This window comes from Coregonus lavaretus, assembly GCF_964263955.1.
Source record: "Coregonus lavaretus genome assembly, chromosome: 7".
Lineage (NCBI taxonomy): Eukaryota > Metazoa > Chordata > Actinopteri > Salmoniformes > Salmonidae > Coregonus > Coregonus lavaretus.
The window spans coordinates 46,713,769-46,732,548 of NC_139994.1; the positions used below are offsets into that span (position 1 = coordinate 46,713,769).

At 42.5% G+C, this 18,780-nt stretch overlaps 2 protein-coding genes across 5 annotated transcripts in view; both read left to right on the top strand.

Moving 5' to 3' along the window:
* LOC311131737 (leukotriene B4 receptor 1-like) overlaps positions 1-1,390 on the top strand; it is a 27,326-nt gene extending 25,936 nt beyond the window's left edge. For 2 of the 3 annotated variants that reach the window (XM_084164859.1, XM_084164861.1), the window contains one exon: positions 167-1,390. In XM_084164859.1, coding sequence (XP_084020985.1) covers positions 167-556 — 390 coding nt within the window. In that variant the 3' untranslated portion in view covers positions 557-1,390. The remainder of the gene's footprint in view (positions 1-166) is intronic. The other variant, XM_084164860.1, reaches the window with a different exon arrangement.
* Positions 1,391-14,733: 13,343 nt separating this feature from the next.
* cbln11 (cerebellin 11) lies at positions 14,734-17,652 on the top strand. 2 transcript variants are annotated; one of them, XM_084166384.1, is made up of 4 exons: positions 14,737-15,136; positions 15,352-15,859; positions 16,246-16,380; positions 16,654-17,652. In XM_084166384.1, exons 2-4 carry the CDS (start codon positions 15,646-15,648, stop codon positions 16,938-16,940), a joined length of 636 nt encoding a protein of 211 aa, XP_084022510.1. In that variant the 5' UTR covers positions 14,737-15,136; positions 15,352-15,645; the 3' UTR covers positions 16,941-17,652. The 2 variants fall into 2 exon arrangements, with proteins under 2 accessions (XP_084022511.1, XP_084022510.1); XM_084166385.1 differs by lacking the exon at positions 16,246-16,380 and having other exon boundaries at positions 14,734-15,136.
* Positions 17,653-18,780: the final 1,128 nt, after the last annotated feature.

Consider the following 18,780-nt stretch of genomic DNA (forward strand, 5'->3'; position numbering starts at 1 on the left):
CAGTTAATTTGTTGTGTGTCGTACAGGTTTAATAACAGGTATAAGCCCTATATCTGTCTCTCTTGTATCTATCTGTCTCCTCTCAACTCTTCGCCTCTTCCTTTTTCTCTCTCTCCTCTTTCCCTCTCTCTCTCTCTCTCTCTCTCTCTTTCCCTCTCTCTCTCAGGTGATTGGTCTGCTGGGTGGTAACGACACTCTGTTGAAAGTGGCCAAGGCGGTCCGTCCCAACGTCACAGCGTTTGCTTTCCTGAGCAGCAGTGTGAACCCTGTGCTGTATGTGTTCGCCGGCAGCTCCCACATCCGCCAGGCCGGCCTCAGCTTCATGGCCAAGCTCTTTGAGGGCACCAACTCTGAGGGAGGGACCTCTGCCTCCTTTACCCGCAGTTCAAAGTCCAGCCGGAGTGGTTCCTCAGCCCCACTGTCACTCAAGCTGGGGTGGTCGGGGAAGGAGAAGGAGAGGGGTGGGAATAGTGTGACGGAGCTGCGGGGAGTTGAGGTCAAGGCCAAGTCCAAGCCGGAGCTCAAGACTTTGACCTCCAGTGATCAGTTGGAGTAGTGTTACTTTTTGTGGCCTAGTGTACTAGTCATAGGTTAACCGTATTTAATGTATTTCACAGATCTTTGCTACAATTTGTGGTTTATAGCGAGTGTTTGTGGTTGCCTCCATGCAATTTCGGAATAAAAATATTATAAAATGTCCTTAATAAAGTTTTAACCTGTTGACAAATCGAGTAGTATAGCGATTTCTTAAAGGAAGGGGAAGGAATTGTTCTAGAGACTTACATGCAACCTATAGAGGAGAGTGGGGTAAGTTGAGCGAAAGGGGGACATTTATCCACCCTTGTTTCTAGGAAACCATACACAAAATTAATAATTTGACCCAATATTTAGAAAGAGGAAGAAACCACATGGAAAAAGTGGTATGCAATTTAGGTCCAAAACACAGATTTTCACCAAGTCAAATTAATTTATTGTGTTAGAGGTTTCATGATGCTTGTATCTAAACCAAAGTAGAGAATTTTAAGATTGTTCTATACATCAGTTATGGTCTCTATAAGCTTTAATATAAGGTCTTAAACCTAGCATGAAAGTGCATCCTTGTTGCTGTGTGGGCTAAGATAGTCCAAATGTTTGCCTTGGGGTAAGTTGAGCCAATGGAAAGTTGAGCAAATTAAAGTGTTTTCTTCTCATGCGTAATGCAAGGCATTATCGCTAGCATATGATGTAACAACAGGGCCTGGCCTATGTTAAAAGTGTTTTAAAAAGTACAAAAGTGTTTGTTAGGCGTTTAGCCTGTGTTAAAAGATGCTTAAATGATTAAAAGAGAAAAAAGTGATTGTAATTGTGTTGATATGTGTTTGTGAAATAAAGATAGACATGGTTTTATTTTATTCAGTACAGAATTTTGTAACTTACCACTTCCAGCGGTTCAACTTACCCCATACATACCCAGGGTAAGTTGTGCCAGAGACCACTTTTTTTGGACAAGCTATGTTTTCAAAACTATAATATTGACATGGATTCTGATTATTTCCAGGGATATACAACATCCTGAAATATATTGTGATATCTTTGTTAGAAAGAATATTATATTTACCTTGAAGGAGTGATGCTGAATGTAAAAAATGGCTCAACTTACCCCACTCTCCCCTAGCCAAATTACCTCAATGACTGGAGCTGTATTTGGAAACTTACATTTGCATGATGATCTCATTATTATAATTGTGGTTAATTATTACAAAATGTTCTGCGCAGGCGAAGCAGTGTGGAACAGTGTCCAGCTATTGATGCAACATTATTCAAATGCTTTCAATACACAGATGCAAAACATCACATACAGTGACTCCAACTTGACCAAACATAGCACACTGTAACAAACAAAAAGGGGATGCATTAGATAACTTGGTATTTTAGGTGTCAATAGTAAGGGTGAGTGGGGTAATTGAGCAAGTCTTTACATTCAGCTTCACTACATCAAGGGAAATATAGTATTATTTCTAACAAAGATATTTACATATATTTCAGGATGTTTTGTATCCTTGGAAATAATCAGAATTCATGTCAACATACCAGTTTTGAAAACATACCTTTTCCAAAAAAAGTGGTCTCTGCCACAACTTACGGGGTAAATTGAGCGTAGGGACAGGGTAAGTTAAGATGCCTAAGGGAAAGTGGGTGATGGTGCTGGTAGGTCAAAGTTTAATTCATGGAATGGGGGTGTGGGGTATTATATATATTAAATGTATGCCTACATTCAGAAATACAGTGCTTTAGGAGCTAACTGTACATGCGCCAAATAGCCTACACACCAATAACCAAATGCTTTTGGGAACGGGCAGAAAAAGTTTATGTTGATCTACGGAGGCAAAAATGACATTGTCTGAGTTTAATTCAATAAGAGAAAAGCTGCGAAATGGAGAGCTGAAAATAAAGAGAAAGGAGGGCCAGAAAAGTAATGTTTAGGAAAGATTTGGTGAAGTGGTAAAAGAGGTTGATAGCTATGTTATGTGTGATGATTGTGAGGAGCTATACAAATTCGACAGTCACAAGATGGGGACTTCAAATAGGCCTATGACGTGTAAAAAAAAAAAAGTAGCCTACTGTTCAAATGGGTTAAATGGAAACTGAAACCCGGACACTGACTGTAGGTCTATAACCTCTAAAATAGCCTTAATATTAACCCCTGCAGAATTAAGCATTTCTTGCAGTAAAATTATACACCAAAAATACGCTACATTTTGACTTGGAAACAGGAGTGGAGAAATATGAGTTCTTTCTTTCAGCATGTTGACAGAATGTGAATGCGCAGTCAGATACCTTCTGTAGACGTGCTATCTTTATCAGCATTATAAAAGCTGATAGTATTTCAACCACATAAAATACTGTATACACTACCGGTCAAAAGTTTTAGAACACCTACTCATTCAAGGGTTTTCTTTATTTTTACTATTTTCTACATTGTAGAATAATAGTGAAGACATCAAAACTATGAAATAACACATATTGAATCATGTAGTAACCAAAAAAGTGTTAAACGAATCAAAATATATTTTATATTGAGATTCTTCAAATAGCCACCCTTTGCCTTGATGACAGCTTTGCACACGCTTGGCATTCTCTCAACCAGCTTAATGATGTAGCCACCTGGAATGCATTTCAATTAACAGGTGTGCCTTCTTAAAAGTTCATGTAGAAGATAGCCCTATTTGGTAAAATTTGGTAAAAGACCAAGTCCATATTATAGCAAGAAAAGCTCAAATAAGCAAAGAGAAACGACAGTCCATCATTACTTTAAGACATGAAGGTCAGTCAATACAGAACATTTCAAGAACTTTGAAAGTTTCTTCAAGTGCAGTCGCAAAAACCATCAGGCGCTATGATGAAACTGGCTCTCATGAGGACCGCCACAGGAATGGAAGACCCAGAGTTACCTCTGCTGCAGAGGATAAGTTCATTAGCCACATTCTGTTACCAGCCTCAGAAATTGCAGCCCAAATAAATGCTTCACAGAGTTCAAGTAACAGACACATCTCAACATCAACTGTTCAGAGGAGACCGTGTGAATCAGGCCTTCATGGTCGAAATGCTGCAAAGAACCACTACTAAAGGACACCAATAATAAGAAGAGACTTGCTTGGGCCAAGAAACACGAACAATGGACATTAGACCGGTGGAAATTTGTCCTCTGGTCTGGAGTCTAACACGTTTCAGGAGAAGACCCAGATGCAGACAGTGTCGAAGTAACAAAAGTTAATTACAAAAACAGGGGGCAGGCAAACAACATGTCAAGGGCAGGCAGGGGTCAGTAATCCAGATCAGAGTCCAAAAAGGTACAGAACGGCAGGCAGTCTCAGGGTCAGGGCAGGCAGAGGTCAATAATCCAGGGTGGGTGACAAATTACAGAACGGCAGGCAGGCTCAGGGTGAGGATACAGGAGACAAAGGGCTATGTGACATGGGTTTGATCCTAGACACATGAAAAGTGTGATGTATACGGAGGGTACAGGGCAACAGAAGACGAACAGCAGAGAGGCAAATTATCTTGGAGATCAAGGCCGATAAACCGGGGGGAAAGTTTGCGGGACACCACCTGGAGGGGCAGATCTCAGGTGGACAGCCATACCTTCTGGGGAGCCGAGGTTCGGTGGCGGTCCGCTTGCCGTCGATACCCGGAGGTGGTCTTGAGAAGAGCCGACCGGGCTCTCCTCCAAGTACGACGACAGTGGCGGACAAACATCTTGGCCGAGTGTATGCCGACCTCTTCCTCTTGCGCCGGGAAGAGCGGGGGCTGATAACCCAGAGTATTCGCTCCTACCGGTGAGCCTGGTCTTTTAGTGGACAGGTGGACACAAAATGACCAGTAGTCCCGCAATACAGGCAACTCTTTGTTTGAAGCCTGTATTGCCGTTCAGCTGGAGACAGCCTAGCTCTGCCTAGTTGCATCGGCTCGGGAAGAGGTGGATCGGCAGACTTCGGAGACTCTCTGGGGAACTCGAGTAGCCTCTGGTTCTCTCGGCAACAGAGCCGTCTGGGACTTCCGGCATGCCTCGGAGGCGAGGTGGAATTCCTCTCCTTCCTACGTTCCCATAGTCGCCCATCGATCCAAATGGTCAAGGCGATGAGCGTGTCGAGATCCGTCGGTAGTTCCCGGGCTGCAAACTCGTCCCTTACTTCCTCCGATACTCCGTGCAGGAATGTGTCGAACAGCGCTTCCGGGTTCCAGACACACTCAGCTGCCAACGTGTGGAAATCCACTGCATAGTCTGCCACACTGCGGGATTCTTGCAGAAGCTGGAGTAACTTCCGGGCAGCCTCTCTCCTGGACAATGGAGCATTGAAAACCTTTTTTTACCTCCTGCATGAACTCCTCCAGACTGATGCATACGGCCGACTGTTGTTCCCACACTGCCGTAGCCCAGGCGAGAGCCCTCCCGGACATCAGGTGGAGACAATCCAGTCCAAATTTGAGATTTTTGGTTCCAACCGCCGTGTCTTTGTGAGATGCGGTGTGGGTGAATGGATGATCTCCACATGTGTATTTCCCACCGTAAAGCATGGAGGAGGAGGTGTGATGGTGTGGAGGTGCTTTGCTGGTGACACTGTCTGTGATTTATTTAGAATTCAAGGCACACTTAACCAGCACGGCTACCACAGCATTCTGCAGCGATATGCCATCCCATCTGGTTTGGGCTTAGTGGGACTATCATTTGTTTTTCAACAGGACAATGACCCAAAACACACCTCCAGGCTGTGTAAGGGCTATTTTACCAAGAAGGAGAGTTATGGAGTGCTGCATCAGATGACCTGGCCTCCACAATCCCCCGACCTCAACCAAATTGAGATGGTTTGGGATGAGTCGGACCGCAGAGTGAAGGAAAAGCAGCCAACAAGTGCTCAGCATATGTGGGAACTCCTTCAAAAGCATTCCAGTTGAAGCTGGTTGAGAGAATGCCAAGAGTGTGCAAAGCTGTCATCAAGGCAAAGGGTGGCTATTTGAAGAATCTCAAATATAAAATATATTTTGATTTGTTTAACACTTTTTTGGTTACTACATGATTCCATATGTGTCATTTCATAGTTTTGATGGCTTCACTATTATTCAAAATAGTAAAAATAAAGAAAAACCCTTGAATGAGTAGGTGTTCTAAAACTTTGACAGGTAGTGTACTGTACATCCAAGCCAAACTGAAATCTTATGAGAAACATGTTGGGTCGTTTTCACAGTTTTCTATTTCCTTACAATTGGTCAAACTGATGTCATTAGGAAATTTTGCACAGAAAATCTTTTTTGTTGTTGTTGTAGTTATTGCATGTTCTCCCCGGTCCCTAAATGTCTTTGTTCTCCAAAAGAAACAGAGATGAAAGATAATATTTTACTGATGTGAACTACACTGAACAAAAATATAAACTATACTGTATCAGTCAATTGAAATAAATTCATTAGGCCCTAATCTATGGATTTCACCACTGGGAATACAGATACTATATGCATCTGTTGGTCACAGGTACCTTAAAAAAAAGGTACCGGCATGGATCAGAAAATCAGTCAGTATCTTGTGTGACCACCATTTTTACCTCATGCAGCATAGAGTTGATCCGGCTGTTGATTGTGGCCTGTGGAATGTTGTCCTACTTCTCTTCAATGGCTGTTCAAAGTTCCTGGATATTTGCGGCAACTGGAACACGCTATCGTACAGAGCATCCCAAACATGCTTAATGGGTAACATGTCTGGTGAGTATGCAGGCGATGGAAGAACTGGAACATTTTCAGCTTCCAGGAATTGTGTACAGATCCTTGCGTCATGTGGATGCTGAAACATGAGGTGATGGCGGCGGATTAATTGCACGACAATGGGCCTCAGGATCTTGTCATGGTATCTCTGTGCATTCAAATTGCCATCGATAAAATGCATTTGTGTTTGTTGTCCGTAGCGTCACCGCCATGGGGCACTCTGTTCACAATGTTGACATCAGCAAACCGCTCGCCCACACAACGCCATACACGCTGTCTATGGTGTCAATTACGATTCAAAAGTCAAACTGGCGCGAGATGGTGCACGAGCAAGATGAAAAATCATTGCGCAAACAAACACTTGAGTTGAGAGAGAACAACTGTGGTCGAGCGAGCAGAGCACGGGTGCAGCAAATGCAGGCTAGCGTGGTGCGCGCAAATTAAACTTGAGAGTTGCGAGTGTGACTTTGAGCGAGCAGAACTGCATTTCCGCACGCAGTAAATTAATTTGAGAGCAGAGATCGGTAACCACTAGTCTAGAGAACACCCAGCGGGTGGTCAAGACATCTGCGGCAACTTCATCTTTAGTGTGTCAGCTCTGCTGCACCTGGGAGCTAAAGGAATAGCACCGCACTCCTAATAGTCATGTATGCTTAAACATACTTGTATGCTCATTTATTTATTTCTTCAATCGGTAATCAGCAGTTGAAACAACAACAAAGCGTTCTCCTCGCCCCTGTTTCGTAAAAAGCTGAGGGATGGGGATGGAGAAATGTAACCACTCTCAAATTCATAGACAAAGCTATGGATGCAAGGACTAACCATCGTGCCTCCTAAAACCCCATTGGAGACAACCCAAGGTTCCTCAGGGTTTTGAGAAGGATGCGAGTAGAGAGGAAGTGAGGAGTTGAGCAGAGATTCATTGGGAAAGAGCTCATGTCATTGTTTTAGGTGGAGTCTTATATTGAATCATTTATTCTGTTTGCACTTATATCTTTGTTCTATCTGTGGTCTTTCCACAGATGGCTCTGGCTTGCTGATAACATCTGATCTGATGAGACTCCTCTTTCCACAGATGGCTCTGGGTTGCTGATAACATCTGATCTGAAGAGACTCCCTATGCAAATTGACACCTCTATTACTGACTCTATTCAATAAAACTTCCAATGTCAAATATAAATAATTTGGGATTCTGTAATTGATAGATGATGGTAGTTCCCAATCAGACATTGACTATAAAAATATATGTTTTCCTCAGTGCAATGTTTGGTGAATGCATGTGGAATGTTTGGTGAATGCATGGTGTTGTTTTGTCCTCAGTCCTCCTTTGTGTACAGATTCAGTTCTAAATTACCATCATCGAGTCCATCCTCACCTCCTCCATCACTGCAACGGATTGTCCGGTCTACTGAGAGGATCATTGGCTGCCACCTGCCCTCCATCGAGGTCCTGCACGACTCCAGTGCAAGGAAGCGTGCAGGAATTATCATTGCCCCCTCTTCCAAAGACTCCCCTCTGGCAAACGGTTCAGGTCAATCACGACCAAAACCTCCCGTGGCCCTCACCAACCATCCACGATGATCCGCTCATCCATGGACTTTGCACTCTGTAGCCACAGACTATGCACCCTGCACATACATCCCAGAACTGCACATTGCTCTTTGGACTCTCTTACAATGGGGAAAAAAGGTATTTAGTCAACCACCAATTGTGCAAGTTCTCCCACTTAAAAAGATGAGAGAGGCCTGTAATTTTCATCATAGATACACGTCAACTATGACAGACAAATTGAGAAAAGAAAATCCAGAAAATCACATTGTAGGATTTTTAATGAATTTATTTGCAAATTATGGTGGAAAATAAGTATTTGGTCACCTACAAACAAGCAAGATTTCTGGCTCTCACAGACCTGTAACTTCTTCTTTAAGAGGCTCCTCTGTCCTCCACTCGTTACCTGTATTAATGGCACCTGTTTGAACTTGTTATCAGTATAAAATACACCTGTCCACAACCTCAAACAGTCACACTCCAAACTCCACTATGGCCAAGACCAAAGAGCTGTCAAAGGACACCAGAAACAAAATTGTAGACCTGCACCAGGCTGGGAAGACTGAATCTGCAATAGGTAAGCAGCTTGGTTTGAAGAAATCAACTGTGGGAGCAATTATTAGGAAATGGAAGACATACAAGACCACTGATAATCTCCCTCGATCTGGGGCTCCACGCAAGATCTCACCCCGTGGGGTCAAAATGATCACAAGAACGGTGAGCAAAAATCCCAGAACCACACAGGGGGACCTAGTGAATGACCTGCTGATAGCTGGGACCAAAGTAACAAAGCCTACCATCAGTAACACACTACGCCGCCAGGGACTCAAATCCTGCAGTGCCAGACGTGTCCCCCTGCTTAAGGCAGTACATGTCCAGGCCCGTCTGAAGTTTGATAGAGTGCATTTGGATGATCCAGAAGAGGATTGGGAGAATGTCATATGGTCAGATGAAACCAAAATATAACTCAACTCGTCGTGTTTGGAGGACAAAGAATGCTGAGTTGCATCCAAAGAACACCATACCTACTGTGAAGCATGGGGGTGGAAACATCATGCTTTGGGGCTGTTTTTCTGCAAAGGGACCAGGACGACTGATCCGTGTAAAGGAAAGAATGAATGGGGCCATGTATCGTGAGATTTTGAGTGAAAACCTCCTTCCATCAGCAAGGGCATTGAAGATGAAACGTGGCTGGGTCTTTCAGCATGACAATGATCCCAAACACACCGCCTGGGCAACGAAGGAGTGGCTTCGTAAGAAGCATTTCAAGGTCCTGGAGTGGCCTAGCCAGTCTCCAGATCTCAACCCCATAGAAAATCTTTGGAGGGAGTTGAAAGTCCGTGTTGCCCAGTGACAGCCCCAAAACATCACTGCTCTAGGGGAGATCTGCATGGAGGAATGGGCCAAAATACCAGCAACAGTGTGTGAAAACCTTGTGAAGACTTACAGAAAACGTTTGACCTGTGTCATTGCCAACAACAGGTATATAACAAAGTATTGAAAAACTTTTGTTATTGACCAAATACTTATTTTCCACCATAATTTGCAAATAAATTCATTAAAAATCCTACAATGTGATTTTCTGGATATTTTTTTCTCATTTTGTCTGTCATAGTTGACGTGTACCTATGATGAAAATGACAGGCCTCTCTCATCTTTTTAAGTGGGAGAACTTGCACAATTGGTGGCTGACTAAATACTTTTTTCCCCCACTGTATATATATATATATATATATATATATATATATATATATATATAGACTTTTTCCACATTTTGTTGTGTTAGAAAGTGAGATTAAAATGGATTTAATTGTCATTTCTTGTCAACGATCTACACAAAACACAAATATATCTTGATTAGATAAGTATTCAACCCCCTGAGTCAATACATATTAGAATCACCTTTGGCAGCGATTACAGCTTTGAGTCTTTCTGGATAAATCTCTAAGAGCTTTGCACACCTGGATTGAACAATATTTGCCCGTTATTCTTTAAAAAATTATTCAAGCTCTATCAAGTTGCTTGTTGATCATTTTTAAAGTGGCAATATACAGTGGGGGAAAAAAGTATTTAGTCAGCCACCAATTGTGCAAGTTCTCCCACTTAAAAAGATGAGAGAAGCCTGTAATTTTCATCATAGGGACACGTCAACTACGACAGACAAATTGAGATTTTTTTTCTCCAGAAAATCACATTGTAGGATTTTTAATGAATTTATTTGCAAATTATGGTGGAAAATATGTATTTGGTCACCTACAAACAAGCAAGATTTCTGGCTCTCACAGACCTGTAACTTCTTCTTTAAGAGGCTCCTCTGTCCTCCACTCGTTACCTATATTAATGGCACCTGTTTGAACTTGTTATCAGTATAAAATACACCTGTTCACAACCTCAAACAGTCACACTCCAAACTCCACTATGGCCAAGACCAAAGAGCTGTCAAAGGACACCAGAAACAAAATTGTAGACCTGCACCAGGCTGGGAAGACTGAATCTGCAATAGGTAAGCAGCTTGGTTTGAAGAAATCAACTGTGGGAGCAATTATTAGGAAATGGAAGACATACAAGACCACTGATAATCTCCCTCGATCTGGGGCTCCATGCAAGATCTCACCCCGTGGGGTCAAAATGATCACAAGAACGGTGAGCAAAAATCCCAGAACCACACGGGGGGACCTAGTGAATGACCTGCAGAGAGCTGGGACCAAAGTAACAAAGCCTACCATCAGTAACACACTACGGCGCCAGGGACTCAAATCCTGCAGTGCGAGACGTGTCCCCCTGCTTAAGCCAGTACATGTCTAGGCCCGTCTGAAGTTTGCTAGAGTGCATTTGGATGATCCAGAAGAGGATTGGGAGAATGTCATATGGTCAGATGAAACCAAAATATGACTTTTTGGTAAAAACTCAACTCGTCGTGTTTGGAGGACAAAGAATGCTGAGTTGCATCCAAAGAACACCATACCTACTGTGAAGCATGGGGGTGGAAACATCATGCTTTGGGGCTGTTTTTCTGCAAAGGGACCAGGACGACTGATCCGTGTAAAGGAAAGAATGAATGGGGCCATGTATCGTGAGATTTTGAGTGAAAACCTCCTTCCATCAGCAAGGGCATTGAAGATGAAACGTGGCTGGGTCTTTCAGCATGACAATCATCCCAAACACACCGCCCGGGCAACGAAGGAGTGGCTTCGTAAGAAGCATTTCAAGGTCCTGGAGTGGCCTAGCCAGTCTCCAGATCTCAACCCCATAGAAAATCTTTGGAGGGAGTTGAAAGTCCGTGTTGCCCAGCGACAGCCCCAAAACATCACTGCTCTAGAGGAGATCTGCATGGAGGAATGGGCCAAAATACCAGCAACAGTGTGTGAAAACCTTGTGAAGACTTACAGAAAACATTTGACCTGTGTCATTGCCAACAAAGGGTATATAACAAAGTATTGAGAAACTTTTGTTGTTGACCAAATACTTATTTTCCACCATCATTTGCAAATAAATTCATTACAAATCCTACAATGTGATTTTCTGGAATATTTTTTCTCATTTTGTCTGTCATAGTTGACGTGTACCTATGATGAAAATCACAGGCCTCTCTCATCTTTTTAAGTGGGAGAACTTGCAAAATTGGTGGCTGACTAAATACTTTTTTTCCCCACTGTATAACTTTTTGGGCGACCTGACCAAATTCACATAGAAATGTGAGTTATAGATATATCATTCTACTTGAATGCAAGTCTAAGAAGCAGTAGATCTGTTCTATGTGCTCGATTTTCTGAAAATGTTCTCTCTCTCTCTCTCACTCTCTCTCCCCCCCACACTCGCTCGCTCGCACACACACACACACACACACACACACACACACACACACACACACACACACACGCACGCACACACACACACACACACACACACACACACACACACACACACACACACACACACACACACACACGACAGCTGGCAGAGAGGTTGGCATGCAGGAGTACAGGAGTAACTTCACGGTGGTGGTACGAGGTGATCGTCTCTACGCCATCAGAGGAGACATGGACATCAACACCAACCTGGACAGTGTTGAGGTCTAAAGCCCTGTCTCTGACACCTGGCGGTAAGGTAGAAGACAGAGACTCCATGAAAGTATTATTAAACAGACTTTCAAAACGTGGGTCTGCTAAAGGTGCTTTCCTCACCTCACAAATAATTGTAACTCATTTCAAAATAAAAGTCCCATAGAAGGCTATTTGACATTGTTTGCTCATGCTCATATGGTGCACATGCAGGACTTTTATTTTGACTTGAGGCGAAGTGATTTGTGAGGTGAAGAAAGCACCTGCAGAGCTATAAGAAGAATCTAGTGTGAATCTCTGGTTTACCCTTACTATAGTTGAAAGATTAGTCTATAGTGCAAGGTGAACTGAACAAAGATCATCACGGTGACATCTAGTGGTATTTAAGAGTATAGCGCTATGTTTGAGTTGGTTTACATAAGAACGAACAAGAGAGCAGATTTTGGACACATGCAGAAGCATTTAAGCGCAGCATATAATTCTGACTCAATTCAACCATACTACTCTCAATTTGATCCATTCATATACAGTGGCTTGCGAAAGTATTCATCCCCTCTTGGCATTTTTCCTATTTTGTTGCCTTACAACCTGGAATTTAAAAATGATTTTTTGGGAGGTTTGTATCATTTGATTTACACAACATGCCACTTTGAAGATGCAAAATATGTTTGGGGTGAAACAAACAACAAACAACAAATAAGCCCCCCCCCCCCCCCCCCAAATCAATACTCTGTAGAGCCACCTTTTGCAGCAATTAAAGCTGCAACTCTCTTGGGGTATGTCTCTATAAGCTTGGCACATCTAGCCACTGGGATTTTTGCCCATTCTTCAAGGTAAAACTGCTCCAGCTCCTTCAAGTTGGATGGGTTCCGCTGGTGTACAACAATCTTTAAGTCATACCACAGATTCTCAATTGGATTGAGGTCTGGGCTTTGACTAGGCCATTACAAGACATTTAAATGTTTCCCCTTAAACCACTTGAGTGTTGCTTTAGCAGTATGCTTAGGGTCATTGTCCTGCTGGAAGGTGAACCTCTGTCCAAGTCTCAAACAGGTTTCCCTCAAGAATTTCCCTGTATTTAGCGCCATCAATCATTCCTTCAATTCTGACCAGTTTCCCAGTTCCTGCCGATGAAAAACATCCCCACAGCATGATGCTGCCACCACCATGCTTCACTGTGGGGATGGTGTTCTTGGGGTGATGAGAGGTGTTGGGTTTGTGCCTGACATAGCGTTTTCCTTGATGGCCAAAAAGCTCAATTTTAGTCTCATCTGACCAGAGTACCTTCTTCCATATGTTTTTGGAGTCTTTCCCATTCCTTTTGGCTAACACCAAACATTCTGGCCACTCTTCTGTAAAGCCCAGCTCTGTGGAGTGTACAGCTTAAAGTGGTCCTATGGACAGATACTCTCTCTGCTGTGGAGCTTTGCAGCTCCTTCAGGGTTATCTTTGGTCTCTTTGTTGCCTCTCTGATTAATGCCCTTCTTGCCTGGTCCGTGAGTTTTGTTGGGCGGCCCTCTTTTGGCAGGTTTGTTGGCTGATCTGTACTTCTCCACAACTTTGTCCTTGACCTGTTTGGAGAGCTCCTTGGCCTTCATGGTGCCGCTTGCTTGGTGGTTCCCCATGCTTAGTGGTGTTGCAGACTCTGGGGCCTTTCAGAACAGGTGTATATATACTGAGATCATGTGACAGATCATGTGACACTTAGATTACACACAGGTGGACTTTATTTAACTAATTATGTGACTTCTGAAAGTAATTGGTTGCACCAGATCTTATTTAGGGGCTTCATAGCAAAGGGTGTGAATACATATGCACGCACCACTTTTCCGTTATTTATTTTTTAGAATTTTTTGAAACAAGTTATTTTTTAAATTTCACTTCACCAATTTGGACTATTTTGTGTATGTCCATTACATGAAATCAAAATAAAAATCAATTTAAATTTCAGGTTGTAATCCAACAATATAGGAAAATGCCAAGGGGGATGATACTTTTGCAAGGCACTGTATGTTCTTAATCTGTAACATTGCCAACCTCTTGCCAACCATTGCCAATCTCCAGCTTTGCCAAGCCTCTGGACCAGGCCCTGAGTGGCGACGCTGCCACAGTAGGAGGGAGATATAATATCTTCATCTCAGGGGGGTTCGACTGCAGGTACCAGTGTCTGACCTCCTTGTTCCTGTACCACCCTGAGAGAGGAACCACCTACCTGGCAGAGATGAGCCAGGATCGGGCCCAACACTGTATGGAGGTCCTGCATGGTGGTGGTAGTCTCTGCTTTGTAAGAGGGGTGTGTAACCTACATACCGTCTACACCAATTAGTTGGCCTGTGAACCCGTTATGGACATCCTTGAGTGCTTTCACGCCCCTGGCCATCCCCCATGTTGGAGCAGCCTCTGTGGTTCTGGAGGGGAAGCTCTATGTGCTGGGAGGATACTGCCAAGAGGATGACAGGGAGACCAGACTGGTTAACCGTTATGAACCCATTACCCAATGTTGAGAGAATACGGGCAAGATGCCCGGACCCAGCATGGACATACGAGCCTGTCTGCTCCGCCTGCCCAACCACTTAAGACAATGAGAAAGGGAACTTTAGAGTGTGAGAAAGAGGTTGGGGTCCAATTTAATTTATCATTCCAAATTAAATTCTGGAATTCAAGCAGGAAGTGGAGAATTTACTTGGAATTTAATTGGAATTGCAGCAATCTTCAAAAAAACGTAATTGGAATTGAATTGGAATTTAGGCTGTCTGAATTGGAATTGAATTGGAATTGATGTCACGAATTCCGCCGAGGCTGCTCCTCCTCCTTGTTCGGGCAGGCTTCGGCGTTCGTCGTCCCCGGAGTACTAGCTACCACTGTTTGATGTTATCTATGTTTGTTTGGTTTTGTCTGTTTAGTGCACCTGTTCCTTATCACGTCTTGATTATGTCACCTATAAGTTTCCTTTGGTTTTGTTTGTAGTTGTGTGTCGTTGTACGCCTGTCGTTTGGTGTAGGTTGTTTGTTTGCTTATTGTTAGTGCTGTTCGCACTTTACGCACTGTTTTGCGTATTCGCTCGCCTCCTGTTTATGAGGCCTGTATGGATTGTTCTTTGCTCCTGTGACTATTAAAAGTCGGATCGACTAAGCTTCTGTGTCCTGCGCCTGACTCCAACACCACATCCACATCAGCCCTTGACAATTGAAGAAGAAAACCATCATTGGAATGGAATTGAAATTTGTGGAATTGACCCCAAACCTTTTTATGACTGTACAACAAAGAGAAAAAGCTAGGCTGCCATTAATCTACAGGTGAGTAAAAATGTATTGTATGCCAGAAATTATAATCTAATTCTTTGTCATTGATAGAATGTTTTGACAGAAAAATGAATGCATATGTGTTGATATTATTAAATACCTTATGCCCTTACAAAGAACATGATTTGCTTTAAGAATTAAATACATTGTAATATTATTCTGCTTATTTAATCTTATGCATTTATTAGGTCTTATACTCTTTCTTACAGCGACGAGATCATGAACAAAATTGGGAAAAGCCTGAATTTGGAAACAAATGAAACTCCAACAGGAGAGAGAGACAGTGAGAGCAAAAACGCACGTGCAAGCCAGCCAGCCAGCCAATGAGCACCAATATCTGTGTGTCTAGCATTAATGATCAACTGTAGCCCTATTCACTCAGTATTTACAAAGCTTCTCAGAGTAGGAGTGCTGAACAAGGGTCGTTTTTCCCTCTTAGATCATAGTGAATAAGATTACTAAGGGAACGTTGAGAGCTACTCCACCCTGTCTCTCCCAAGACGATGATGAAGAGGACGGCTACTGTCTGGCTGGCCTGGCTGGGCTACATGTGTCTGGCTCAGGAAGAGGAGGTCTTGGGTTCTGTGGTGAACGTCTACACTGAACTGAAGGAGCTTAGGTCTTTGGTGGGAGAGCTGAGTACTAAGCTCCATACAGCAGAAGCAGACCTGAAAGAGCAGAGAGCTATGGTGGAGGAGCTGAAGAAAGAGAGAGAAGGTACAGTAAATATAAATTCATTAGTATTTATAAGCAGACATTTATGAAGCATTTATAAACATGTATTCAGTTTATTATCATGAAAATGTATATAAAGTGTTACCCAATGCTTTACAGGTCAATAATGCTCACAAATGAAAGTCCTCTTCTTGCTCCTCCCTTTGGTCCTTTTTTTCTACCAATGGGCAAATTTGTTTTGCATCGGGTGGGCGGAGTTTGCTCATTTTAGACCATTCCATTGGTCCTAAAGTGAAATCTCCACCCACCTGGCGCACCAGGCCATGCAAAACGAACTCGCCCGTTGTTAGGGATGATGATGCTCTCATTGCTGTGTTGTTGTTGATTGATGTTGTTGTTGTTGTTGTTGCTACTATCTTTGCTGGCAGAGCAACCCAAGGTAGCCTTCTCAGCAGCCTTGCTGTCGTCTGAAAGTAAACACCATGGGCCCATCGACGCAGAGACTAACCTCATTTTCGGAAAAGTCCTGACCAACATTGGCAGTGCATACAACCCAATCACAGGTCTCGCACTGAACATGCTGTATCTACATCATTATTTATAGCAGGGATGGTCGAAAACGGCCAGTGAGGTGCAGGATTGTTTCCCAGCCAGTCAGTAACACATCCCATTCAACTAATCAACTATTTTCAATAGCAATACTGCTTGGCTAGAACAAAAGCCTGCACCAATAGCGTTCCTTTGTGCATACGACTGGTCCATCTGATATAAGCCTCTAGTAGCAATGGCTAAATGCTAGATGCAACCACTATTTATCAACTCCTTCCATGTCTCAGGTGTCTTCACAGCGCCAGTGAGAGGGGTCTACTACTTCAGGTTTTCTGGAAACGGCTTTGCAGGCCATGACATGGGTCTGAGCATATTCAAGGATAGCGAAAGAATGATGTCTGTGTATGAATACCATTCCAGTGGAGAACAGAATGACCATGCGTCCAATGGAGTCACACTGCAGTTGGAGAAGGGAGGAGTGGTCTACATGCGTCTCTGGATCAACACATGGGTCTTCATCGACGAGCGATATGACTACTGCTCCTTCAGTGGCTTCCTGCTCTTTCCTATGTGAAGCATACAGCACAATGTCACATTTTCCTCTGTCATGAGATAAAACCCTGATGCAGGAAAATATATAATAAATAGCCTGTTTTGAAGATGTTTATATTGGTCCACTAATACAGGACTAGTAAAGGCCCAGTGCACTACTTTTGTGATTTAGTTTTTACTACATGTATTTGAGTATTTACCAGCATTTGTAACTTGAGTCCCATAATTATCTGTACAAAACAGTTAATCTGATAATACTTGTGGAATATAAATATACTTGCTTGGTATATGTTTTCCAGTTTCTTGAAATACTTGCAAATGCAACTTATTTCTATCTGAAAACTGAAATGGTCTATTCATTTCTATGGAAAACATTCCTTTTCAGTAGACACTTTCATCCAGAGCAATTTACAGTAGTGACTGCATACATTTACTTTTTCGTACTGGTCCCCCATTGGAATTGAACCCACAGCCATAGTATTGCAAGCGCCATTTTTTACCAACTGAGCTACATCATCACAAAACACTTGATGTCTCAATGTACTCAATTACTGTATTGTGCATTGTTTTTCTTCATGGTGATGGAAAGTCTACAGGCACAAACCTAGATGAACAGCCTATGTACAATACAGTAATGCACATTTACATTAAGTGGTTTTTAAGGATGGTAAATTAATACTGCACAAAAAGTGGTTGTTTTCCATGTTATTTGATCAAGAAAAATATTTAGTTTGCACCTTTTGATGTAAATGTTTGAGAACAGGGTTTTGTTCTTTATGGTTTCCATTAGAATGACAATCGCAGAGAAAGGGACAGGGCAACAACTTTTACAATTCCAACTATTGAATCCAGCAAGATACTGTTCTTAATTATATAACTACCTTCTTTGCCAAAGCAGAGATGCTGAAAAAATTCCTGCGCTACAGATGTCTATATTGGTCTGCTAATACTAGTTAAGGCCCAATGCATTACTTTTGTGTTGTTTGTTTTTCTTTTAAATATATACAGTACCAGTCAAAAGTTTGGACACACCTACTCATTCAAGGGTTGTTATTTATTTTTGCTATTTTCTACATTGTAGAATAATAGTGAAGACATCAAAACTATGAAATAACCAAAATGTAGTAACCAAAAAAGTGTTAAACAAATCAAAATATATTTTATATTTGAGATTATTCAAAGTAGCCACCCTTTGCCTTGATGACAGCTTTACACACTTTTGGCATTCTGTCTTTACTGCTCTATTACTTCACCTTCAGTACGTTCGGCTCCAACTCCCACCTTACGGGGCCATCTTGATTAAGGATGGAGAGTGTTCTAATTCCAGTGACAGTGACAGCACCAGCAACGCTGTCGTCCTACAACTGGTCGCTGGGGAACAGGTCCACGTAGAACTGTGGGAACACTCCAGAGTGTTTGATAGCCTGAATGGACACACCACCTTCAGTGGCTTCCTGCTCTTCCCTTTGTAATAGATGCTTCAGCGTGAAATTTCCCCTAGGTACAGATCCAGGATCAGCTTCCCCTCTCCCAATACTACCCTTAACCATTAGTGTGGAAAATGGAAAACTGACCTAAGATCAGCATCTAGGGGCAACTTCTCCCTGTAATAAACAGGAAGTGATGCTGGAATCAGGATGTGATGTAATTAGTGTGAACAACCTCCACATTATACACTGCATATCAATAGTGTTGTCAACACTGTTAAAAAAAGTATTATAAAGTGTTCCCCGCTATTTTAGAGAACATTTATGATCTCCCTTAGTATCTTATCTCTTTATACAGTAGTCTACGGATATTATGAACATTTGGGTTAATACCTTACTTTAACTGTTATTGGAGAAGTTTGAGAGTAGTTTTTA

Bases quoted from the DNA above. Each gene is read 5' to 3' on its own strand.
- cbln11 (XM_084166384.1), top strand. From the start codon at position 15,646: ATGATGAAGAGGACGGCTACTGTCTGGCTGGCCTGGCTGGGCTACATG. The intron at 15,860-16,245 runs GTACAGTAAATA...CTTTGCTGGCAG, and splicing joins GCTGAAGAAAGAGAGAGAAG to AGCAACCCAAGGTAGCCTTC. The intron at 16,381-16,653 runs GTCTCGCACTGA...TCCATGTCTCAG, and splicing joins TGCATACAACCCAATCACAG to GTGTCTTCACAGCGCCAGTG.